Source organism: Botryllus schlosseri, chromosome 10 (genome assembly GCF_051294905.1).
Source record: "Botryllus schlosseri isolate E-star chromosome 10, Bs_hap1, whole genome shotgun sequence".
Taxonomy (NCBI): Eukaryota; Metazoa; Chordata; class Ascidiacea; order Stolidobranchia; family Styelidae; genus Botryllus; species Botryllus schlosseri.
The window spans coordinates 24,588,507-24,615,502 of NC_137245.1; the positions used below are offsets into that span (position 1 = coordinate 24,588,507).

General features: G+C 39.9%; 1 protein-coding gene across 3 annotated transcripts; it reads right to left on the minus strand.

Annotated features, from left to right (window-relative positions):
* Window positions 1-25,923, minus strand: LOC145448654 (uncharacterized). Of its 3 annotated transcripts, none has more exons than XM_080327101.1 (25): window positions 25,666-25,923; window positions 25,494-25,545; window positions 25,321-25,434; window positions 25,060-25,178; window positions 24,625-24,742; window positions 23,353-23,438; window positions 23,045-23,135; window positions 22,272-22,355; window positions 22,046-22,217; window positions 21,845-21,985; window positions 19,371-19,487; window positions 19,218-19,311; window positions 18,661-18,863; window positions 17,211-17,550; window positions 12,044-12,348; window positions 10,759-10,838; window positions 9,567-9,712; window positions 7,069-7,152; window positions 6,910-7,007; window positions 5,203-5,314; window positions 4,709-4,831; window positions 4,511-4,578; window positions 3,802-3,970; window positions 2,043-2,157; window positions 1-561 (listed from the first exon to the last, which is right to left on the minus strand). In XM_080327101.1, exons 1-25 carry the CDS (start codon window positions 25,733-25,735, stop codon window positions 270-272), a joined length of 3,393 nt encoding a protein of 1,130 aa, XP_080183227.1. In that variant the 5' UTR covers window positions 25,736-25,923; the 3' UTR covers window positions 1-269. The 3 variants fall into 3 exon arrangements, with proteins under 3 accessions (XP_080183227.1, XP_080183224.1, XP_080183225.1); XM_080327098.1 differs by having other exon boundaries at window positions 25,627-25,917; XM_080327099.1 differs by having other exon boundaries at window positions 12,044-12,309; window positions 25,627-25,911.
* Between the last annotated feature and the right edge of the window lie 1,073 nt (window positions 25,924-26,996).

Here is a 26,996-nt window from a genome sequence, read left to right on the forward strand (position 1 = left end):
CAGTACACAAACAATTTATTCACAGTATGGGAAACTGTACGAAATGGCGCGGATCTTTGTAAGACAGTGCTTGAAAGTGCGTTGGTGAAGGGCAGAAATTTTCAAAGGCAGTTCACAAGGAATAAACCTCAGGTCAGGTAGAGTATTTTGGCGAGGCAGATTCACAGAGAAGCTTAACAGCGCAATAAACTATTGCAAAAGACCGCAACAGCCGTAAAATTGGCGCATGTTCGCAATTGTATACAGTCGTGCGAGAGCAAAATTGAAAATTAACCAGGCGCCATCCATTTTTCCGAATTGTCCTCCAACTTCGCCTCCATCACTTCGTTTAAAATGCTTCGTATCGTAGGGCCGGCTGGCAAGTCGTCTTCTGCGTCCGAGATTGGCGTTTGGGAGGAGTGCGATAGTTGCGGGGTGTAGGCGTGATCGAAGTAGAGCGACGGGTCGGAGTGGTGGCGAGTTTCGCGTATCGTGGGCAACATGTTCTTACCCGATACTACTGGTGGCGGGCTGATGAGCATGGTGACGCCGGTGCCGTGAGCGGGCCGCACTGCGATGTATCTATGTGAGTAGAGGACAAAATTGTTATTGTTTGTACTCCAGTAGAAGTATCGATTTCCAACCAAGTAAAAAGTACCAAAGTACAAGTAGGATTTCCAAGTAAGTAAAACATATTCAAGTAGTATTGCAATATTGTTAGTACGCATTGCTAATCAAGTATAAGCAATGTAGCAATTAGAAGTAGCAATTCTCAAGACCTTCAAAACTACTTCAATTGAGGTGGAAAACAAAGCTCTCAAAAGCACCCCAGTCTTAAACAAAACTACTTAAGTATTATATGAAGGCAAAACCCACTTTAGTAGTGTGAAAAAATAGAAGTACTTCTCATACAAATAACCTCGCATTGCTCAATTCCCGAATTCCTGGGTTATGTGGAGAGGCAACGGAGCCTGAAAAATTATGGTCTACCCCAATGTTGAGTTTTCATTGACACAACTAACTGATAGTTTTAAATGGACGCAACTGCAGTGTTACCAGATGTCCTACTTCAGGAAATCGAAAACGTCCTCCGAGAACGCATAAATTTCCTCCTTTTTGGGAATTCGTCCTCTTTTATAGCTTTGACAGCCAGGCTAATGAAAAGGCACAACTAAAAACGCCATAAATGAATTGAAATCTACAATGCGGATTAGGGCTCTTCAAAAATGACTTTTTTTCTCAAATCGTACTGGCTACTTGATAAAGTTGTTAGGTTACCTAGTTTAAGCCTACACACAAAATTTGGTTCAATTCCAGCCAGTAACCGCATTGCTACAGGAGAAGAAAGTTTCTATTTATTACATAAAAATAAATGATAAAATATTTGAAAATTTTCTGTTCACCCCATGAAAGTGTTAGGCTGTCTATAATAACGATGCTCACCAAATTTGGTTCAATTCCAACCAGTGGAAGCGGAGTTATTGCCGTCGAAAAATTTGGATTTGAATAAAATAGTATTTACGGTGACCGATTCTTTGTTTATTTATTATAGTTGTGCTCACCGTAAATATTATTTTATTCAAATCCAAATTTTTCGACGGCAATAACTCCGCTTCCACTGGTTGGAATTGAACCAAATTTGGTGAGCATCGTTATTATAGACAGCCTAACACTTTCATGGGGTGAACAGAAAATTTTCAATTTTTCTATTATTTATTTTTATATAATAAATCGAATCTTTCTCCTCATGTAGCAAATCGGTTACTGGCTGGAATTGAACCAAATTTTGTGTGTAGGCTTCAAGTAGGTAACCTAACAACTTTATCAAGTAGCCAGTACGATTTGAGAAAAAAAAGTCATTTTTGAAGAGCCCTAATGCGGATGCTCGGGCGGGTCTTCCGGGAGTCTAGTCGTAAAATGACATTTTTTCAGTCAACACAACATAATTTCCCGTTGAAATTCTAGAATCGGCAGTTTTCTAGTCCGGTAAAGTAACTTTTGTAATTTCTTTCTGGATCCCAAAATATGGTAACCCTAACCAACCACCGCAATGAGGTCTCTACCTCGGAGATTGTTGCGCGATCCCTGGATAGGTTTTAATTCCTGTCAGCGACGGATGTGCCTGTCCTCGGCTTGCTGCTTCAGCGCTGGGCATCGGCGGCTTGCCGGACAGCTTCACTAAATACAAGAAGCTTGCGGTTAAGCGCGGAGTATACCCAGATAATGCTTGCATGAGTATTTTTCTCTCACTGTAAATAAAAGTGTTTGCCATAATTTCTGCTCAACGATTTGATCAGGGTTGTAATGACTCGAGTCATGACTCGACTCATGTCCGACTCGAGTCACGGTTTTCTGATGACTCGACTTGTCTCGAGTCATTTTTTCAAAATACGGAAATGACTCGACTCGAGTCAATCTGTGTATTGACTCAACTTGGACTCGAGTCATTGCGCATGACTCGATCCAAGTCATTGACTCGAGACTCAGACCGCCAAGACCGCCATTTCATTGTAATTCCGAAGCCAACACACTATTGGGATTTCGTCTGTGGGTACTGGTACTTGAATATGCGACCAGAAACTGCTAAAAGTGAGGAAAATTGGTATAATATAAATGCGAAACATTCGATATCACCAAACTGAGTTATAAAAAGTGGGTTTACCAATACTCTAACTGGCAACTGAGCAGTCTATACAATGACTTGGACTCGGACTCGAGTCATAATTCCATGACTCGGACTCGACCCTCTGCTCGCTGACTTGGACTCGGACTTGACTCGGTGGTGAATTGAAATGACTCGACTTGACTCAAGTCAAAACTATAAAAGTGAGATTGACTTGTGACTCGGAGCCTTGTGACTTGGTTACAACCCTGGATTTGATCTGTAACTTTGTCATTGCTAACAGATTATGGCTGAATCGTAAAATAGGCAGAAATTCGGGTGGTGAGTTAAGCATCTTATTGAAAAAATATCGTGTGCCACGAGCAAAACTTTTCATTACGAACACAATGTGTCAAATCGCAAAGGACATCCCGACACTTGTTGTTCAAAATACAAGTGTCCTTTACCTTGGGTCCGTGTTTTACGGGGTCCATGAAAGGCCAGCGTTGAAATCACAACTATAAAGATACACAATCTTTAAAAATATGTCGTAAATTTTGACTTATGTTCTTATTTTGTCTTATTTTCAGCGCCCGTCACTGGTCACAAGTGAAAGCATTGACCTTCTGTTTAGTCACTAGCTTCGTTCATTAGCATTAGTTTAGTCTACGCAACCATCCAAGTTATTTCGGGGTCAGCGCTAGACAAACATCTATTAGATACTATTATATACTATCCCGTTAATGCTGAGCGCCAAGCGGGCAAGCCATGGGTACCAGTGTCACTAATCTGTAATCAGGTCGTTAGTTTGACCCAGCCAGGGATTGAATACAGGACCTACCGACCAAGAAGCAGGACTCTCCACCAATACGCTATCTAGTCGTAAAATGTGTTGGTATTTGGGATTTTTACACCATGCCTATGCAATAAATTCAAACTCATTTGTATCGCTCGCGATTATTATTACAAAATGAATAAACGGTGCAGGCGTAGCTAATGGCAAGAGGTCACTTTTGACCCCCAAATTCATGATGCGGGCGTCATGTTGGCTCTGTCTCTCTCTCGTAACACCAGGTCAGTAGCGAATTTTTTCAAGCCGTTTACGGGCTTGGCTGCTTGGGATATGAAGTCAATGAAAGACATGCAAAACGGAACGAGATTATGCACAATGTTGATATATGGACACTGGAGACGGGCGTTAGTAGAAGCCGCTCTATTACCGCTGTTGGAACTTGCTCCGACTTTGGTCCTCAGTCGCCAGATGACCTTTTCTTCGGACGAAAGCGTGTAACTCGATATGGGCGTCTGGGTCGAGGAGTCCACACAGTTTATCCTGGTCCTGGGGTCGTGGAAGGTCGGTTCCTCCGGTGGATGAAACGACGCCGTCGACTGGGAAATGAAATGACGCAAATTGCTTAAAAATAAGCGGTTTCTCATAGATGTTAAGTGTCTGAAAAATTCCGACCAGACCAGACCAGAGTCCAAGTCATCATGTTCACTATTAGGTTTTCGGTTCAACCCACTTTTTTCAACACTTCTCGAATGATATAGAATGGCTCGCATTCATAATATAGTACTTTTCAACAGTCTCAACACTTTCAGGCCCTATTTTCCAAGCATTAGGACTGATAGACGAAATACCAATCATGTGATAACTTTACTATTCTTTGAAGTTACAATGAAATGTTTGTCGTGACCGTCCTAGTGTCGAGTCATATGACTTGGTTCGAGTCATGCACAATGACTCGAGTACAATTCGAGTCAATACAAAATTGACTCGAGTGGGGTCATTTTACGCATTTGAAAAATGACTCGAGTCAAGTCATGACTTGAGTCATTGCAACCCTGGATCAGACCCTCTTCTACCATATTAGAAGAAATGCATACTCAGCCGTTAGCGCATCGTGATCTATTTTGGTCTGACAATACCTGCAAGTGCGTAAGAAAGTCATCCAGGCCGAGTTTAACCCCTTGCGGCGATATTGCTTCTTCATTATCTGAAATCGCAGTGCGAAAGAAAGGTGAAAATTATTCGTCGTCACAAAACCGCCAGGCCTGAGAGTGTTATACAGCAGGCTTGAACCACCAAGAGATTTTCCGAATTAGATTAGATTTAGAATTTCTCACCGAATACGCCGGGAGCAGGGAATGTTGCGGTAGCGACGTTCATCATCCTCAGCCTTGTGATGTTGTTTCCGTTGGTCAGAGATACCGTAGGCGTCGTCGTGCTCGCGGAAATGGCAGGCGCGACTAAATACAAAACAATGCTTACACGCGCGTTAAACTTCATACCTGGTTGCACACGGTGCAAGAGTCCCATGTATGTCTCAACCTCGTGTTTATCGTGCCGTATTCTGGCAATCGATTATTGACATCCTGTCGTAATTTACATCAAGTACAAAATTCCACGATTCGAGCGAATGGAGGATATTCATGTGCTAAACCTGCTTGCATTAACGTCTGAAATATATTCGTATGTCGTGAGTGATATCTGTGTTTTAAGATCTCATACACCCAGGAGACAGGACTTCCAGGTTAAGTAGCCAGTCAGATAAACCTACAATACTTTGGTTAGCTCTACTTCTACTCCCAGGAAAGCCCTAAATCTCTGCAACGCTTACCTGTGCTGGGTATCGCCACGAGTCCTCTTCTGGCTTTGGGCCCGATTTCAAGAGTGCAAGTGGTTGCCTGTAGCGTTTGTCGGGAGCGGACGGACGGGTTGCGGTACTGAAGCTGTGAATTTGATAATTACAATATAGATTATGGGTAAATCGCAGATGTTTTCACGTCAATGCTGTCTCCTAGCGTTTTCGGAGTAACTGTGACTCCTAGTACAGTGTATAGACAACAAAGCAGAGGGGATCAGTCATGAAGTACTTTTTCAAAGCACACGAGTACATTTTGCCTGCTTGCGACACTCAAATGGTTATATTTTCAAGCTACTTTCCCGCTCCACCTGAACAATTCGCATGCAAAACTACTTACCTTTTTCAATTGGGATTTTGAACGAATACTAGTCAGCCCTTAAGTGTACCGGACCCCGACCTGCCGTCACATGCCACCTCTCTTTGTTGCCTGCCTTTTATATTATCTTATTTAACTTTTCATTCAGTGTGCATGCCTCCTCTTTATATCACCTAGACCAGGGGTCACCAACACACGACCCGCAATGTCATATTTTGGGGCCTGCGACCTGATTTCCGATTTCGGAAGAACGCTTGGTAAAGCATTTTGAAATGCTGAAATGGCTTTCAGCTCAAGAAATTTTGTTGTTGTCGTTCAAAATAAGGTATTCTCTTGTGCCCAACATCACTATTCCTCACTAACTCATACGGTTTTGGCGATGATAATAACAATCCATGGGGGGAGAATTAGCTGATATGAAAGGGCATATTGCCTTGACGTGCAATGGCCGAGACACTGCAAAGATTAAGACGCTTAGAAAACGACTTGGAGCTTCCACACAAGATCAAGGAGATAGTTTTCCAGCAAATACCATGTCTAGCTAACCCCAATATCGATTCTTTAGCCGCTGAACAGTGTGGTCAGGTATCGTGCCCGGCTCGTAGTTCCAAATCGAATGAAAGTGATGATTGTGATAGTTTTTGTTGTTTATGTATTTCTTATAATAAAATCTTTCGATTATGGTTGGTAACTATGTCGGCCATCGCTCATGTTAGAAAGCACAGTGTTACATTGACGTAAAGTTGGGTTGTTAATCTGTGTTGTTCTCGATACTCATGTGGCCCGCAGCCTCTACGAAATTTGAAAAGTGGCCCACGACCCGTTTTGAGTTGGCGACCCCTGGCCTAGACCACTCAAAGTCGTTTCGACACCTTCCTATCGTTTCATTGTATCGCAGCCTTGAGGTGTATTGAAATGATGAAGTTGTTAAAAATAAATTGACTATTTGATTGAAAAGTAGATAGAAGTTTCGGAAAAACTTTGTATCACTTTTTTCGAGTGGAATTATCATAGGACCAAACAGCTCCGGTGTCACGGTAACTGAATATATTTTTGAAGATTCCACCAATTTGTATTTGGCATTGGTCGCGAAGATACATCCATCGTGCACTTCCGAAAGTAGACACCTTCCAATTAACTGCTGAAGGTATAGAACCTTTTGATCAAATCTACTTTATAAAACTATTCACTCGAATACTTTGCAGACCCTTCTGTTTCTACTTCCACTTAATCAGTGTTGACATGTCTCTGAAATTTCTACTTGTAATTGTGAAAAAACTTCTGCGCGAGTTGCAACACTGACTATTTTGAACACCTCTGATATTATTAACCTACAAAACGCCGAAATAAACGAAAGACTGTACCTTCTGACAGTGAAAAGGCAATTCGTTCGGAGGCTGCATCTTTGAACTCGCGTCTCTCAACTCGATATTAACGGGGGAAGGCTGCGGCTGCTTGTAGGCTGTGGATAGATGGCCGAGTCATTGAAAACGGCAAAAAAACAAGTGCAAATTTTGACTCACATCTGATCATTCCATTGATCTTCCCCATGACGTGCTGGCCCTTCCTGGAAGACGCGACACCGGCCAAGTACTTTCTAGAAAATTCTGGAAACGCAAATTGGAATAATGCACTCTGTTCGATGGAAATATCTTCGTGTGCAAGCTCCTTTACTAATTTTTATGGCTGGTTTAAAATCGAGTATCAGTCTTCAAGTTGGGTGTCTGAGCATCACTTATTGTGGCGTCAAAAGAGTATGCATGATGTTGATAGTTGGAATATGTACCTTTTACGCGATCACAAAGAAAATACAGTCACCGATACACCAACTGAAAGATAATTTGGTATTTTTTCGGCCGTACCTCATCTATTCTTTTGTGACAACGACGCGGGTCGATGACCACTTGACAGAAATGCTATTTTCATTAATATTCATAGTTCTGTTCTACCTCTTTTGGGTGCATTGATACCACCAATCGTGGTTTCATAACTTCCACGACGGGAAAAAAGTATCAAAACATACTCATACTCGTTTTACGATCATAACAAGCCAGTGTTCTCCATGACACCAATAAATGTTCCCCATAAACACGTCAAAATTGATAAACGTCAAAATATATTATTTTTGCCTTGGGAGAGACGGATATTAGGGTTGGGGTGGGGGTTATAAGGGTTGGGGAAGAGGAATATTGGGTTGGAGGTAGGTTAGTGTTAAGATTGGGGTAAGGGTATCTCAAGGTGAGGGTTGGAAGTACCGTAAGGTTGGCGTGAGGGACACGATACTTTCAACCCTAATATCCCCCTTCTCCAACCCTAATATTCCCATCTCCAACCTTAAACAATATCTTTAAAATGAGTTGGACAGATATGGAATTTGTTTCGTGTAAAATATGAATAGTCAACTGCAGTCGAGGTCAAATTACAAAACAATGTACTCTATTTCATTCCTTTTTTTTCTGTCCACAAGAAATTGACCTGGCGTTAGTTAGTGGGTCCTTGCATGCAGGAACACTGATCACTAGGGCAAGTTTTTGTTGCAGTCGAATCCGTGGAAATTTGCACTTATTTTTCATAAAAGTTGCAATACAAAATTGCATTCACTTTTCACAATAGTTGCACTAAAAAGTTGAATTTATGGACAAGTTCCTTGAAATTATTAGGGCATGAGATACTCGAATAGATCCTTATCCAAGGCACTGTCGCAAAGTCAATGTTGGCGACTTCAACAATATGAATAGCCTGAAAAAATTGAAAATATAATTTTCGGTGGTATAGCCTGAATGCGCGTCAACTCAGAAATGGCCTCATATTTAAACGACAGTGAAACAATCAAGCGATCTATTTACATATAGTGCCAAATATTTCCAGTGAAAAGTTAGTTGCTTGAAAACTCAAAAAAAGGTTGCAGAAGTTGCATGAAAAAACGGAGAAAGGTTGCAATATAAGATTCCTCCATACAGCTCAGAACACTATACTACATAACTTCTGAGTATTTAGGAAGCTGCCGAAAACTGTAAAAAAAAAGTTGCAAAAACTTGCTCTACTGATCGCAGCTGTCTGATTTGGATAATAGACTCGGAAAATCTGTCATTCACATCAAATACAAGTTCTCAAAAGTGATGTTATCTCAGCATAATTTTACAGTGCGGTGCACGGTTAGCAGATTGTTTGCCAAATCAATATGCTAAGTACAACATGCTCATTACGACGAAAAATTGCAGCGTGCGCAATAAGTAAGTTCATTTCCGTGAACTGTGCGAATGACGGGTGAGTTTTGTGATGGTTCGTGAAGCACCTACCTTACGGCTGTATGGAAATGCTCATGATAAGCACCAACGTAGTTCTGAATATTGGGAGTAATCATATTTTTACATCGCCAATATACAGGGTTGCAATGACTCGAGTCACGATTTTTTGGTGACTCGAATTGACTCAATTTTTGTGTACTCAACTCATTGTGCATAACTCCAGCCAATTCATAGGACTCGAGACTAGGACGGCCAAGACCGACATTTCATTGTAACTTCAAAGAATAGTACCGTTACCACATTATTGGTATTTCGTTTATCTGTCCTGATACTTGGAAAATAGGGCCAGAAACTGTTAAGACTGAGGAAAATTACGACATTATGAATGCGTGCCATTTTATATCACTCGAGTAGAGCTGAAAAAAGTGGGTCGAACCGGAATGAGCTGAAGACTGAACAATGACCATAATGACTTGGACTCGGACTCGAGTCAAAACATTATGACTCGGACTTGACTCGGTGGTGAATTAAAAATGACTCGACTTGACTCGAGTCAAAACTATAAAAGCGAGATTGACTTGTGACTCGTAACCTTGTGACTTGGTTACAACCTTAATATGACTCCACGACAAAATCTACAGTACTTCCCTTTGCTATCTCTACTTGTACTTGAGTACCTAATCTTGTCCACCTATTACATCACATTTTGTCTCTTGAATACCAGTTTCACCCTTGGATACTCTTCTTGAAAATACACGTAACTGTAACCATACCTGAATCGAAAGTACTTCTGTTGTGATAGCTGGGGGGTAGCTTCGAGGACGGGCCCTGTATTGCTGATGATGTCATTGCCTCTAGGAGTTTACGGTTTGCCTCCATTATTTTTTCGTTCTTGTCCACTTCACTTGGAAGGTCAAGCCTGAATCAAAGACACCGGTTATACAGTATTGCAGTATCTTAATGTTCCACGTCTTGGTACTAACATATAAAGGGACATTCGCCGACACAAAGAGTTATTCAATTAAAGTACTCGCTGATTCATCACAACCAGAATTTTCAATGTCGAACCATAGTTGAAGTGGGTGCAGCTGGAAATATTTGGTACTATATGTTGATAGATAGCTCGATTATTTCACTGTCGTTTAAATTTGAGGTCCTTTTTGACGTACATTCAGGCTAGACCGCCGAAAATTATGTTTTTTCAGGCTATTGATTTTGTTGAAGTCGCCAACACTGAGTTTTGCGACAGTGCCTTGCATACAAATCGATTCGAGTATCTCATAACTCGATAATTTCAAGGAACTTGTCCATAAATGTACCTTTTAAGTGCAACTTTAGTGAAAAATAAATGCAATTTTTACAGCGACTCCTATGAAAAATAAGTGCAACTTTCCACGGATTTGAGTGCAACAAAAACTTGCCCTAATAATTACTGATGTTGTTTGATCTGGTTTGTAACATTTTTATCGGATGTACACAGTAGAGGACGACCGATATTGATTTTTGCAGGCCGATACTGACACCGGTTATCAACACTCGCAAGGCAGATAACCGATATCATAGGCCGATATTAATATGGAAGGAGCGGAGAACCATTTCGTCAAAATTATTATATATTAGGCAAGATGGCACTTGTACATCCCACAGAAAGCTGAACAACTAACGAGAAAACTGATATTTAAAAGAATTGTTGCTTAACTGTGCACAATACACAGTGGTCAAATACAGATTCTTTGTCTCAAATACCGTGCTTTTTAGAAGGTTATGCTACAAAAAGTCATAGATGGTATCCAGTAATGCAAACTCGTTTATTGATCTCATAAATTTTTTTCCACGGAACCGGTTAGAACGGACTCAATACGGCCACTGGCCGTGCATGTGTAGCACAGATAGCAAACGACAAAAATTGCCAGTATGCTACTATAATTCCTAATAGTCTAAGTGTTTCATTTTTAATGTACTCACTCGGCTGAAGGTAACAATTCGTCTTCTTGCGATTTTTTTCTGATGTGCCTGATACGTTCCCGGGGTCGACCTCGGAATTGCTGTGGAATAGTTTGATGTGTCACGATATTTTGTTTTAAAGCATAATACAATTTTCAGATCTATGCGTCATTTAGGAATATTGGATATCTACTCGAATGGATTTAAGAAAAGGGAACTTGGCTCCTGTATCGCGGCCACGGATTCTACATTTAAAATTGCAGCATTTCGCTGGAGTCATTTAATCACTCTGTGTGACTTACAGGGATGCAAATCTGATTATTGACATCTGTTCTTGTATATTTACAAACCACAGTTTTAGGTAGGCCTACGTTTCAAGCATTCATTGTAAATTTTAAAGCATGAGGATCACCTCTGGCTCCATAACAAAAAAGCCACATGCCAGACTGCTTAGAGTCAAGTGTACCTGTTTGATGCTGGTGTGATCAGACTAGCTGACCTTCACGCTCTTATCGATCATTCCTATCTAATACCGAATACTGTGCAAGCATATTTTCTGTACCACCATCACTGCCGTGTGTTATGTATTTTGGTTGGATGAAAATAAAGACTCTCTCTCTCTCTCTGTTGGATGATCAACAAAATATTTGTGGCGTGATAACCATGGGTAAAAGGGTTGGCGAGACTTTTGACTATTGCGTTCATTTTTTTACCTAAAAACGGAAGATATATATGCATATAATTTTTCTGGTCTACATTGCACTATTCAGATCGCAACCCAAATCTGAGTTTTGTTAACATCTTGCGATCCAATGCGGTAAGACCCAATGTCCACCATGCAGTCAAGTTTCAAATTCAGATTTGAGCTATTGGTGTGAACTTGAACCCACCAAAAATTTTACTTGTTTTCAGGCGTGTTGATCATCACGCCATGTCAATCTGTTTCAATTTCATTCGATGATTTATCATTCACGATGAGTAGACAATGGGCCATCTGCAACGGTGGGCCTATCAAGCAGGCTACATGGAGTTAAATGTCAAATGATAAGTTCACCCACAGGGCAACCTCTATGGCACCAACGAAATGCAGTATGCAAAAGAAAAATTGACTTTGTGAACAATTTCGACAATTTTTTGACCCAACGTTACAACTTTGGCAAAATTTTGACTTCTTTTGACATGTCAAAAATATTACTCCTATGAATTGAGCAAAGATATTTTCACTATTCAAAGACTCAACTATTAATCTTTTATTATAATATTACCTCATATAGCTGAAATTGTGCTGCAATTACACAATCTGTACCTGCGTCTGATCTTTGTATTCAACACCCGACACTTTTTTAACAGTGGCCGGTTCAGTTTTGAAGCGAGTCATATTTTTAAGAGCCGCAGGTTCGATCGGTCTGTATTCTTTTAATTTAGCGTCCAGCGATGCAGCAACTGATTTTTCCGTGACGATTTCGTCACCTGCGTTGTCGCTTTTGATGGAAGATAAGCTCGATGTCTTGGCGTCGGACTTTCTTGCGCGGTGGAACCGCGGGGCGGAATACGGTCTTGACGGCACTGTCCCTGCGCAGAACAACTTTTGTAGCTCCTTGCTATTTAGACCTTGAAATTTAGTAACTGTTTTTGCGGGGAACTACAATAAACACATTTTCTGTACTGTACAGGCGCGATGAAATTTCGATGACAACTAAATGCCTAATTGGCAAAGGTCAGAGGTCACGTTCAGGGTGACCACGACAAAATTTGAAAATATCACTCATCTCTAAATCTACTAAATTAAATTTCTTAAAAATAGTAGTAGGCCTACATCAATAAGCTACTTCTCAGGGTTGTAACGACTCGAGTCACGATTTTCTGATGACTCGAGTCATTTTCTCAAAATACGGAAATGACTCGACTCGAGTAAATCTGTGAATTGACTCGACTTGGACTCGAGTCATTGCGCATGACTCGAACCAAGTCATGTGACTCGAGACTCAGACAGCCGACACCGATATTTCATTGTAATTTTGAATAATAGTAAAGTAACGACACTATTGGGATTTCGTCTATTCGTACTGGTACCTGAAAACGCGACCAGAAACTGCTAAAAGTGAGGAAAATTAGTATATTATAAATGCCAGCCATTCGATATCACACAACAGAGTTGTAAAAAGTGGGTTTAACAAGACTTTAACTGGAAATTGAGCAGTTAACACAATGACTTGAGACTCTAGTCATAATACCATGACTCGGACTCGACCCTCAACTTGCTGAGTTGGACTCGGTGGTGAATTGAAAATGACTCGACTTGACTCGAGTCAAAACTATAAAAGTGAAATTGACTTGTGACTTGGTTACAACCCTGCTACTACTTGATCTTGAGTTTACTGTGTTCCCTCTACCACCAAACCAACATTTAGGGCATTTTCAGAGAAAAAACAAGCTCAACCATCACATTAACTAGCCTAATAAATGTAGGCCGACTATCATGTATATTGTGTTATGTATTTGTATAATTTTATTATTCCAACAACAGCTGCTGCATAAACCTGTTCTTTTTAATCAATTTTTTCAAAGTTCTCAAAATTTTCAAAGTGGTGCGCTGTTGAAAAAAGGTTGGGAACCCCTGGTTTAGGTTTATCAAATATTCCCATAATATCGGCATTTATTTCTGAACTAGTAGTTTGCAGTCAAATATCCAGATTCTTAACTAAAGCACTTTCAAATTCGGCAAAAATTTCCCAATGATTTTTCTCATGTCCACATTGCTCACGGTATTAAGTTCGTTTAAGTACAACGAAATTCAGCTGGTGTGCAAAAATGTGTGCATAAAGCTGTACTTACAGATACAAAGCAGTTACGTTTTGTTGTAGTTATACAAAATTATGGAACTAGCAACTGAAAAGATGTGACCAGTATTTAGAACTAATTTTATTTACCAATTTCAAAGCATCAAAACACTGTATTCTTAGTTGTTGCTATTTCGGCTTTTGTTCGGTCAATTTTGTGTAGAATGTGGCAGCTGTATGTGCAGCTAAATTTTAGCAATTCATCAAATCTTTAAGAGCGATAAGATACTGGCTCTTGCATTTTGGCGATTACCATTTTGACAGTAAGCGATATGGTAATTACTCCTCGAATGCTCCATCCCGACACAAAGTAGAACTCAATAACGTAATAGTGTTTTGTTTATTCCTGAATTTCTTTCATGCAAAAATTGACAGAATTATTTGGAATCACTTATTAGAATTCCGTTAGTAAAACAATCATTTCAAATTTGTAATTTGATTCGTACCAACACAAAAAGATCAAGAAACAGTAGCATTGTGACATTTTTGATGTATTTTTGATAATTGTCACTTGTTGAGTAAAGATTTATTACCCTACCCTTATAAGGAATGGTATTTTATTTAGACTGTATTCAATTGAATGATTTTGGATATTGGTTTTGATTTAGCTTAAATTAGTGTCTATTGAAAATATTTCAAGGTTTTGTTTCACTGCTAAAATGTGCAAACCTGGTCAAATTTGTCAACAACGGATAATTTAGGGCAGTGCTTTTCAACCGTTTTGAGCTTCATTCGCACTTTTTTTGTAAAATATATTTCATTCGCACAAACTAACCGATAAATGTTATACAAAAAGAAGATGAAATACAACATTTGTTTGTACAACAAATTGGCTACCAGGTATCGTAAGCAATCAAGTGTCTCATTAAAAAGGCTACTATTCTCGCTCGTTTCGATTTCAACTATTTCACTAAAACTGTTCTCGGCCAAACAAGTCGTTGGGTTTTGTACGAGAACGTCTACCAGTGCTTGGACGGCCAGGTCTTAAAATCTGTTCTGCCCTCCTTTCCAAAATACAGCGTATTTTTCACGAGTGAAAAATGCCTGCTGGAAGAAATCGAGTTTGAGAGCTGACAAAAAGGTCTAGTGGGCTCCAGTATGTCGGAAGGGTGAAAAACCCACTAGTTTGTGTTGAGTCTTTAGCCTTATGTCTTGGAAAATAAGGTCCAAACGATCAATGAGAGTATGCACATTAGAGCTCGCTACCTTATGATAGGTTGCCCCTACTTTTTTTTCGATTTCCCGTTTTCTGTCTCGCGAGTATGGGGGAAGAGCAAATAAACTCACGATACTGCTGTATGTGTTCTGCTCTCTAGATAAATCTAACTTGAGAATTCATAACAGTTTATTAACGTTAAAGCAGCTTTTTAGACTACCACCAAAATCTGAGTTTTTGTGGCATCTCGCGACCCGAGCCTTCCTCGCCCATGAAAAGGAATTCATTTTTAATATTACAGTAGCAGTATGCTGCAATTTTACGGACATGCATGACATACAGAACGCGCACACCACAATTCTATCCAACACAGCTCTGTACAAAAGATGTCTGACTCACGCGATTTCAAATTAGGGTGAATTAAATTCCTCTGCGTGTCGCAGTTGTAGGCTACTACTGTCTACTCAGATCGCAAGAACGGGACTATTCCGTGCCGACAACGGAGCATATCCATATCGAATGGTTTGGCCATCCAGCATCGGTCATTTTTTTGGCCGAGGTTTTGTCGACGCTTATGTTTTTGGCACCGCATTTAATCAGCGGATTGTTGGGCAAAACTTTACGTCTTCATGTGACCCGACGCAGAAGGGGTTGACGTCGAGAAGAATGAGTCTCATAGACCTGAACTCGCTCGTTGCACATCCCTAGTCCCTACACTAGTTCATCTCAACGGTCTTAGACTCTTTTTCCAGAAAAACCAGTCGGACAAATCTTATCATGAATTCTCATGATGAAGCCATATTTGCTGCGTCTCTCGCTTATTGGCTACAGTAGGCTACCCAACACCATCTGTAAAAACTATCGCAGGATTTTTTGCAATAAATTCAACAAGTATTACATACATATTACCAGATAGCTCTGGCACCGTCTCGACTCAAAATTATACCCGTTGCGGTCCATACTTTAATAACCCTTGAAGGGGTTAACTTGCAAATGTGACTATACAGCCTAAAGATGGCATTACTACTATCCTCGTGCCTCGCACTAATCGAACAGTTATTACGAAAGTATGATAATTGTTTAGCGAAAGAAAGCGGAAAGTCAAATTGACGTCATTTTTTCAGCCTGTCGCGGGCTCAGACTGGCTGATATGCTGTGCTGTATGTCTGCCACTACACAAGCTTCCAAACCAGGCTTTAGGTTACATAATAATTATTGTGCGAAAATATTAGTTCACTACGGCTTGTGGGAGCTACGATTAGTGGTGCGTCGTAAGTTGAACAAGTTTTTACAATTGCGTCGAACCAACAAAAGTTAAACTGCCCTCGAATTTCCTATTAGGTTTATTTGAATTATTCCAGGTCAGAAAAATTAACAATAATTATTCACGATTTTCATTCGCACTCATCCGGGATTTTCATTCGCACCACCTTCGTCATTCGCACTCATCCGGGATTTTCATTCGCCCCGTTCGCACCACCTTCGTCCTTCGCACTGCAATTTTTGTCATTCGCACAGGTGCGAATCGTCACACAGGTTGAAAAGCACTGATTTAGGGTTTTGTTAATCCAGAAAACAACAGATTCCAAGCTAAATTATAAACTACACATTCCTACTAAATTTTTCACACAAAGTTTATCAATGGTACCTAAGCATATAGCAGTTAAGATGTTCGAAGTTTGATTATAGGCGTACACACTTTCGTTATAGGTAAGTTGTTCAAACTAGCAAGGTATTATCAGGCAAATTTATTGTGACAGTCTGGCAAAACTGATGGCCTCGTTTTGGAAAGAAACGGGATCATGGAGATATCGTGGCGGCCACAGCAAGATGCAGAGAATAAAGAACATCGCTACTAACACTGATAAAAACAATGGCTTCTAAGTTGCAGCATATAACATATTCGCACTGTCTAGTAATTTGTAAACACTCATTCTGATTTTTATGATGGAGCCAATATTGAAGTGTCTTATACGGTCACAGAATTGCTACATATAATAATGACCAGTTCACTTGACGATGATTATTGTTATCATTATAGAACGAACAAAATTTGTCTCAAATTTTAATCTCCGTGTCAAGTGATCTCAGTAGCAATTCTTGATCTTCATGAACTTTGGTTACAAAGCTTCAAAATAAAGATAGCAATCGGCAATGTGAACAAATCATTAGCTGCAACTTAGAAGGACCACTTCTAGTTCTAGTGATGCGCGTTTCACAGTAAAAGGATATACCTGAATATGACGTGCCAAGCTTGCGGTAAATGTACAAATGAAGTCGCAGTACTGTTAAGCTATAGGCGTTCATAGATAGCTATCACCTATTCATGAGGGTTAATCGTCAGGAACTAGTAGAGGGGTGAAAGGAACATTGTATATCAACAATCTTATCACCAAATTTGTCGTCATATGAATATACTATTCCACCATTATAGAGTTACTGCAATAAGCTTTTGAACGTGCTTTGACTATAGTTACCTCCTGCATAGAATGGCTTCTTTAGCGGCATATTCGGCACGCTTTTAGATCCAGACACTCGCGTCGGGCTATGCCCCGATGACGACGTCGACAGCGACGTCTGTGACCTCATAGTGGCCGAGACGATATTGCCAGTGTTTGTCGTGATTTCAGTGCTTTGCGGTACTTTCGGATAGAGTCTGTTGGTGACGTTTTGTCCTGTGGCGCTCAACACTGCCGGGGTGGTGTAGGTGGCTGCTTGATTGGTGGGGGACGTGGGTGATGCTGCTGTTGTAATTGTGGCTTGGTTGGGTTCTGTTTCGCCATCGGAGTTACGTTGGTTTGGGTACGCGTGCTTTTGCTGTGAAAAGTAATTGGTGCCGATCAGGGTTGCAACCGAGTCACAAGTCAATTTGACTTTTGTAGCTTTAACTCGAGTCATATTTTATTCAACACCGAGTCCAAGTCAGAGAACAATGTGACGAGACCGAGTCACAGTGTTAAGACTCGAGTCCGAATCCAAGTCAAGGTGTTTACTGTTCCTTATCGAGTTCAATTCAAGTTCATCTCACTTCTGTGAAACTTTTGGCTAATATTGAAGGCCTTGTGTTCATAATATACTCATTTTCCAACTCTAAACATGTTCATTGAAACAGATAAAAGACAATTTCCGGCCCTATTTTTCAATTATTGATCCTGATACACGAGACTTGAATAAGACATAACGTGTCGAGTCACGCGCGACGACTCGAGTACAAGTCGAGTCAATACACAAATTGACTCGAGTCAAGTCGCGTTATCACAAAAATGTGACTTGAGTGGAGATTTTTTGGTCACTCGTCTTCTTGAATACGTAAAATGACTCAACTTAAGTCAATATGTGTAATGTGAATCGGTTTGTAGGCTACTCGAGTCAGTGGCTAAGTCATGTGAATCGAAACTCAAACGACCAAAACAGGTATTTAATTGTAACTCCGTAGAATAGTAGCGTAACCACACTATTGGTAATTGCTCTATCAGCAAAATAAGGCTAGAAACTGTTAAGATTGAGGAAGATTTGTATATTATGAATGCGAGGCATTTGATGATTTATTATTTAAGCAGAGCTGTAAAAATCTGGGTTGAACATGGCTTGAACTCGAAACTGAATAGTGAATGTGAAGAAAGTAATATAACCAATTTGTTTCTAGTCATCACTTTCCAGATGACAAAATAAGGTCATCAACAATCAAGTGGGCCGTGCAATAGTTAACAAACCGAATGCGTCCCTTTGGATTGGCCGTCCCTGATATAAACGGCCAAAAGATGGCGGATAAAGAGCATTCAAAAGAGCAAGTGATGTTATTCTTACGTATATTATATATAATATAACGATGATATTATCTGACACATATAACAATAACATCGAAGGCGAAATAGACCATTTCTTGAGTTGACTTGGCACCAGACAAGGATTGGCGTCAGCACTCACCATGTTGAAGTTGGCCATAAACCGTTTCCTTCTCTGAGCGCTACGCGCCCGTTTGCGCGTTTCGGCTAACGCCTTCAGTTTTTCCCTTCTCTCCTCAGCTTCAATTAGATCGCCGTTGTATAGCAATACAAACTGATTGTGAGCAGCCAACGGCATGATACGCTCTCTCGCTTTGACTTTGTTGAAGATTTCGAGAGATAATTCTGGAATAAGAATGATCAGAAACTGATAAATTTGGAGAGACAGAACTTATATATAGAAATTATACCCAATTGAATATTATATTGACATTGAAAAAAACCCAAATATCTTAGGCTGACACTCGTCATCAACTATTACGGAATTTAAAATAACATTGTATAAATTGTAGTTCAGTACCCCTAGGACTCTCTTCAATATGATTGCTGACAGACAATGTTCTTTTAGATTCTCTACTAGTTGGTGACGATTAACCCTGGTAAGTGTTAGCCGAAAATATTCGGGTTGATTTCAATATGAATAATATTCATTCAAAAAATTCACTGTTCCATTCAAATAAGACATAAACTGAATCTTACGCAGCGTTTCGATCACAACATCCGGGATCACTTCTTTCAAAGGGTCGCAGTTAGTGTGCAAGGCAGGGTTGCAATTGAACTCGAGCAGTTGAACCTGCGGCATAACAAAAATGACGCAACGATGCAATTCACATTGGTGACGATAGCACTTACCTTGAAATTGTCATCGATAAGAAAATCACATCCGTACAGATCGAAATATCCTACTTTACACTCCAGCTTATGACGTACCGATTGGAAGCAATGCATCATGATCTGCTGACAGCGTTTCTGAAAAATATTTGATGCATAAATTCATCGGCAATATGCGGAATTGAGAACAGAAGAATGGGGTTGATAAAAATACAGGTTATTAGCACTCTTTTCCAGGGTTGTAACCAAGTCACCAGGCTCCCGGTCACAAGTCAATATGACTTTTATAGTTTTGACTCGAATCAAGTCGAGTCATATTCAATTAACCACCAAGTCAAGTCCGCGTCCAAGTCAGCGAGCAGAGGGTCGAGTCCGAGTCATGGTATTATGACTCGAGTCCAAGTCATTGCGTTGACTGCTCAGTTTCCAGGTAAAATCTTGTTTAACCCACTTTTTATGACTCTGTTCGGTGATATCGAACAGTTTGCATTAATACTATACTAATTTTCCTCATTTTTAATAGTTTCTGGTCGCATATTTTAGTACAGCTAGTCCGCTACCAATAGCGGAAATACCAATGGTGCGGTGACTTTAATATTCTTTGAAATTACAATGAAATGTCTGAGTCTCGAGTCATATGACTTGGTCCGAGTCATGCGCAATGACTCGAGTACAAGTAGAGTCATTACACGGACAGCCTCAAGTCGAGTCGAGTCATTTCCGTATTTTAAGAATATGACTCGAGTCAAGTCGAGTCATCAGAAAATTGCGACTTGAGTCGTGACTCGAGTCATTACAACTAGAGCCCGACCGATATTGGATTTCTGAGCCGATACCGATAAGACCGATATTCAGTACCTCCACCGATAACCCCGATATATTCAGCCGATACTCAAAAGATATGGAATCTAGCTCAAGGCCCATATTTAACACCTCAGAGCATTGATTTCAACAACTTCACAGCCATTGATATGCTTGAACATTAAATATATGATCTAGGGGCTATAAAAATATATCAAAAGCACCACTCCAGCAGTTCCAGATTACAGTTCACGAAGCACAATTTCTCGGCCCTTTCTCCAAGGAGTGAACTTCTGTGGTCTTCCATAAATGATGTATATAGTACTAAACACAGTGAGCAGTCTTTCACTTGGTACCATAGTTAGTGGCACAGCAAGAATTGGAAATCTTTCTTCATTTCGGTTCCACCGCTCCCTTGCAGGGGATCTTTCCTTCAATGGTTTCACCAAATATTGATATTAATATTGATATTCTTCTGGCACTGCACCTGGAGCCTTCAGCACATTATTAACAAAAAGCTGAAGAGAATGTGCAAAACGACTCAAATTGTCCATGTCTGCAACTGCTCCACCCATCCACCTTGGGCCTTGACCATGAGCAGCATTTCAACAATCAATTGATCAATATTTTACGCTCTTTTGTCAGAATTGGCCAATGTCATCATGGAATCAAAAATTTTCGTATCAATTGTTGGCTTGACTCCACGTTTGCTTCATTTTATTGCCCTCTATGCTCGCATATTTTCTATCATGGTGGCCCCGCAGGCCTCAGTCAGACGACTTCATACATTACCGGTATAATTAGCTCTGCTGGTACCGAACCAATAGCACTATCTTCAGAGACATGTTTCGACGCGACGCTTTTCTCTATCATCACGAGGGTCAGTCCAGCATGATTGAAGTTCTCCTTTCTCTTACTGATTGAAATTGCAGACAACTCCATCCAGCTGCTCTCTGTCGTTGGTGATCGATTACTGCCAGGGGATTCCCACGAAGTCAGTGGGGCATAACGGTGGTTAGTTATCTATAATAATTTTCAGATATGCACGCCTACTGCCCTGTATGCAGTATGCACTATATGCAGCTTGGCCATTTATTTTTATTATTTATCGTCCTCGCGTCTTCTATCAACTTCTCTGACTCTCTGCGACCATGTTGTGACGTCACGAAAATGGCCGATATTTTTTTACCTTCAATGGCCGATACCGATATTTTTCTCCAAGCGTGATATCGACTCGATATTATCGGCGAGCCGATAATCGGTCGGGCTCTAATTACAACCCTACTCTTTTCGCAAGCTGGGAAAAAAGTCTTCTCAAACTGGAATTTTCATTCTCTATCGCATGACGTTACTTCTGAAAACAAATCAGTGCAGTGTCTTGTATATTCAATACGACATGCGGCTGGCTCTTCCCACCACAAAACATCGTCCGACCAAAAACAAGTTTAACCATCACGCTATCCGAATACGTTGGATTAATTAATGTACTAACATGTCTATTGTCAGTTGCATTTCATATCATTTTATCATTCTAACTACCAGTTAATGTTTAAACCAGATTTTAACAACAATACCGTTTTTTAAGGGGGGGGGGGTGATTTTACAAAATTTTCAAAGGGGGTAACGGTGTGAAAATGGTTTTGCGCCCCTGTTCTAGACCGTTCACCACTACCAACCCTGTCACTGCAACTAACCCGTAAAACAGTGTGGACCCAATCTTGAGGAAGGTCTTTTTTCTCCATAAATTTTTCGTTAACGTGCTCGTTAAACCGGTCCATCGACCAGACCGTTTCGTCCTTCACTTCTTGATACAGTGGATTCTTCTTTTGCATAAACTGCCAAATATATTACTACACTTAGCGACGAACACTCGGGAAATATATTTCAATGATTACTTGATTAGTCAAATGTCCAGTGAGGTCCGTACTGTCCTGGTCGTAAGGTAAACAGGTGAGGCGACAATAGCCGTCGCGATAAAACACAACTAACGGCTGCGTTGACGCTACCAGCATGTAGTTGCGGACGTCGAATTTTTTCCCATTCAAAAGTAATGGGTTGGTGATGTATCTGAAAAATACTTCTGAGTTATTTTAAGCATTTGAGATTATCAAGAACAACTACCTCTGAGCGATTCTTGCCATCGGTACTTTGAACGGTAATTTTCTAGTAGTTTGAACTTCTTCTTCAATATCCGCCATTTTGATTCTGCAACATTGATAACTAAATTCGTATCCCATTGAGTAAGTCGCCATCCAAAAACAGGTGGCTACTATCAATGCAGTGGCATGAAAAAATGGTCAAACCAATGTATATTATCACTATTCTATGTCAGATGTCACAGGCAAGCCCGCTAAGACAATTCAAATAATTTGTATATACAGCCGAATCTGGACAACCACTTTATTCGGCCAAAGTGCTCAGGAAGATAAAGAAAACGGTAATTCGGACAATTATCTGCTTAATTATGACACAGGTCGGCAATTCCTGTTGTTATGTTATTATGACATAATAAACGGCACTTTGTTCATTTTAAAAACAAGATGAATGATGACTATAGTGAAACATGCAGTAATAACAACTGATAAGGAACACATAACGTATTGCCAGCTTCATAGTCACTGTAACTTCAGAAAAATTGTGTCATTTTCACGCCCTCTTTCAGTAGTAGTGAATGGGCCAGCCAACAAAAAAGTTTGCCTCGCCATGTTCTATATAACCGACTTCACCTTCCTATCACAAAATCTTGCGATATTTTAAATGATAAAATCAGGGTAATAAACAAATAGCTGCAAGACTGAATGAATATGCCGGCTACGTTGCCCAACATCACAAATAATAAGTAAGCCATAATTTGTTGCTAAGATACTATTAAATAGACAGGTAGTGATACATACTGGAACTTATTAATGTCTTCTCTACTCCTGATCAAATATATTCCTTTGCCTTGATTCAAACCAGTCGGCTTTGAGATCCATATTTCTCCGTCTGAAGGTTATAAATACAAGGTAACACCAATTAATCAAGAGCGTATATTATCTATAATGTACGGATACTACAGTATTAGTGAACATAGTTGATAAATCAGTACAGTTGGGTAAACAAAACACTGACAATGGAATGCCGCACCCAATAGCTTGTTTACATAAACCTCAATATGATATGAATTGAATAGACACAGATGAACACTTGTAATGGAGTATACCTTGGTAGATTTCACAAAATGCCTCACGCTCTTCACGGACATCCAAGCGGTACGTTTCAGGAAAGAATTCTTGGTACCTCATTATTCTGAAAGTACAAACGACAATATCGTACAAATGAAAATTTGACGGCATCTTAACGGACAATGGACATAGCCGAAGAGACTGCGAGGCAGAAAAATATTCTCTATAAATTTTCATTCTGTCTATGCCAGGGGACACCAACAGACGGCCCGCAAAGTCATATTTTGCAGCCTGCGACCTGATTTGAGATTTCAGAAAAATGCTGAAGCTAAAACTTATTTCAGTTTAACATTATTGTTTTTGTTGTTCAAAATAAGCTCTTCTCCTGTGCCCAACATCACTACGGTATTCCTATCTAACTGATACGGCTTCGGCGATGGTAATAGCATTCCATGGTAGAATAATTAGCTGATATGAATGGGCTTGGGCATATTGTCTTGATGTGCGTGCAATGGCCCAGACAGTGCCAACACCGAAACGTTTATAAACCGATTCGAGGCTTCCCCGCAAGATCAAGCTTTACGAGGAGATAGTTATCCAGAAGTACCGGTAACGTGTCTAGCTAACCCCAATGTTGATTCTTTGGTCGCTGAAAAGTGTTGTCAGGAATCGTGTGTAGCAATAGTTCAAAATAGAATAAAAGTGATGATCATGATATTTTTTTGTATTTGTATTCCTCTAATAAAATGTAATTTCTTTTGTGGTATGCCTGTGTCCATGTTAGAGAGCACAGTATTGTACTGACCAATGTTCCATCTAAGGTGCGCAGCTGCGCACATTCGAAGTGCTGACACGGTCTGTGCGCACAGAAAATCTAAGTTGCGCACAAAAAATCCGAAGTGATGACCTTTTTTTTTAGTCGATATGCACTGTTGTCCAACGGTCTGCGGAGTGAGTTGGTGAGTGTGCGCAGACTCGTCAAAAATTAGAGGGAACATTGGTACTGACGTAAAGTTTTAAAACATGGCTCTTAAACTATGAGACCTACTTAATCTAGATATAGCATTGATGTGGCCAGCGGCCTCTACCAAATTTGAAAAGTGGTTCGCGACCCGTTTTGAGTTGGCGACCCCTAGTCTAAGCCAATGTTAAGTTCTTGGGGAGAAATGATATGATAGCGTGGCCATAATCTATTTCAGTCAGTAATCAGCAACCATTTATTCTCAATTTAGAGATCGGCATACCATAAAATACACCAGCTCATCGACAAACCGAATGAAACATCCCTGAAAATAATCTAAATAGAGTACCTTGGCTTTCCTTTTTTGACTTTATTCATCACTCTTTCATATTCTTGCAGTGACGTCAGAAGCCCGATTTTTGTAGTGAGTACTTTGTTGTTTGGGATCTGGTAGCACAGCTGTTCTCCTGTAAACAAATATAAATCAATACACAGGTGGAATAACAACTGAATGAAACTATGTAATATATGAAAGTAATAAGGCATTGTTGTATTCATCTGGGGCTAGCCACTTTGCACTCTAAAGAAAAATATTATACCGATCAAGAAAACGGATGCTCCACCAATACGCTATTTTGTCGGTAACAATTAACAAATGTCAAATGCAACACAAGCATGATCAGAAATTCATATATCATAAACAAAATTGCCAGGGTCTAACAAAGATGGCAATAATATCATGACATCCGACCAATCATCTAGAAATCGATGGATGTATATTTACCTTCTTTGAAAGTGCAGTAGTTATTATGAGACTTTATTTCGCACCATTTCAACTTGTAATCTTCGCGATTTCGGTCGTTAATTCTTTCCCATCCCAAGGAGCTCAAATACTCATCCACACTACCAAAATAAATATCAATTTGGTAAGTGCACGATCTGCACACAAGGATTGTTATGACATTTGCAAAAAATTGAATTGCACTCAGTCACTGTTCCACTTAAGTATTTCCCTATTCCAAATAAAATACGTAAAAACATTTACATGGCTGTTCCGTTATTTCCACCAAGATAATAATACGGCCTGATCTTCTTATGTCGACGTCTTATGATTGTTTCAGTGGGAGGATCTTGAGTATTTGACTCTGAGTTTTCTGATCTGAAAGTATTATATAACATGATGGGCTTGTCCGAAAATGAACTTTATCTCGTAATTACCTTGCAGACGGTAAGGGCGATTGGCCAGTCGTTTCATTGCTATCAACGGTACCTGAATTTTCAACATTTTTAATAGTACAGAGAAACTATCATGCAAGCGGCATTAAATATTATAAAGCAGTATTTCACAAACCTGGAAGAGCTAAAGTGTGTTCTGCTTCATCTTTCTTACCAGAGACATTGATTGGAGCTAATTGGCTTTCATTGGTATCATCATTGGTAATCGTCCCGCTCCCCGGCATTTTTTCAGTCTTTTAATCCACAGATTCAAGGTGAGTTGGTAAATTTGCTTTTCATTGTAATTATTATCAGCCTATTTCCAGTTGCAGCACCAACTAAATGGGGCGAATATCAAGACATTCTGTATCACAGTAAGATATTGATTCGTTAATCAAAACACAATTTCTGGTAGTAATCAATATGAATAGCGCTTTGAGTAAAATCATATCCTTTTTATCATTGTGATATGTACAACAATAGTTGCTTCTGATCTTGTGTATCTAAAGCGGATCGACCTATTGTCCTGAACCCAATGCTCCATGAAGGACGGTCCCAACCAGTTGCCAATGACGATGTAAAGCCAGCTATTTACCTTTTTGACCACTGTCGCCGCCAAAGAGCCATTCGATCAAGTCAAAGTTCCATAATTTTGTTCACGGGATTTGCTCGGTGAGTACAACAGACACAGATAGGTTACTCGGCTATTTTTCCCAAATTAAATTACGTTGATTAAGTAAAATATAATGCCTAATTAGAGTCATTTTGCAGACAGTTGCTACTCTCAAGGAATAACTTGCTCAAACAGATTGTGTCAGAGATCCGTAACTTTTCTTGGTCCGAGGATTTGGAACTCCTTATCAATAGAGCACAGAGGTTTGTCATTTGCGTCATTTTGTCGGAATTTTAAGTCTCAGCTCATTTCTACATATTGAGATTTGAGAGTATGGTCCGGTATTTATTTTGAACTAGTGTTGCTGTTTTTTTTTTACTTCTACTGTTTTACGTTTGCGTTTTGTTAGTTATTCTTTTGTTGAAATATTACTGCTGACTGACAGTAACAGTTGCATGATATAGATGTAGGCCTACTATCACGCCTCGACCACAGCTGACTTGAAGACTACACATCTTGAATGGAACTTTTACATTCGATACTGAAAACAGTGCCGTTACTTTGTGGATTTCAATAACATTAGCCTATTTGTGCCATTTTTATCAGAATCTAGATCTAGACCAGTGGTTCCCAACCTTTTTTTTTTAATTTTTGCCTGAAACAAACTATTGACTATTGTAATAATTATGGTACTCAACTACTGTAATGTATAAAATTGTTGTTGTCGTTGAAGAAAGAAAGAACTACAGAACGAACGAAAGAGCGAAAGTCGAATACAACATTGAGATCATACCAAAATCAGGACCGTAACTTCCGCACCCCAATTAGGGGGCGGGCGAGCTCGGGGGGGGGGGCACAAAATTATCTCGTAACTTTACATCATTTATAGAGGA

Coding starts and splice junctions, on each gene's coding strand:
- LOC145448654 (XM_080327098.1), bottom strand. CDS start 25,735: ATGCCGGGGAGCGGGACGATTACCAATGATGATACCAATGAAAGCCAA. Junction 17,551..18,660: donor TTATGGCCAACTTCAACATG/GTGAGTGCTGAC, acceptor TACTTTTCACAG/CAAAAGCACGCGTACCCAAA. Junction 562..2,042: donor ATCGCGCAACAATCTCCGAG/GTAGAGACCTCA, acceptor CTACTCACATAG/ATACATCGCAGTGCGGCCCG.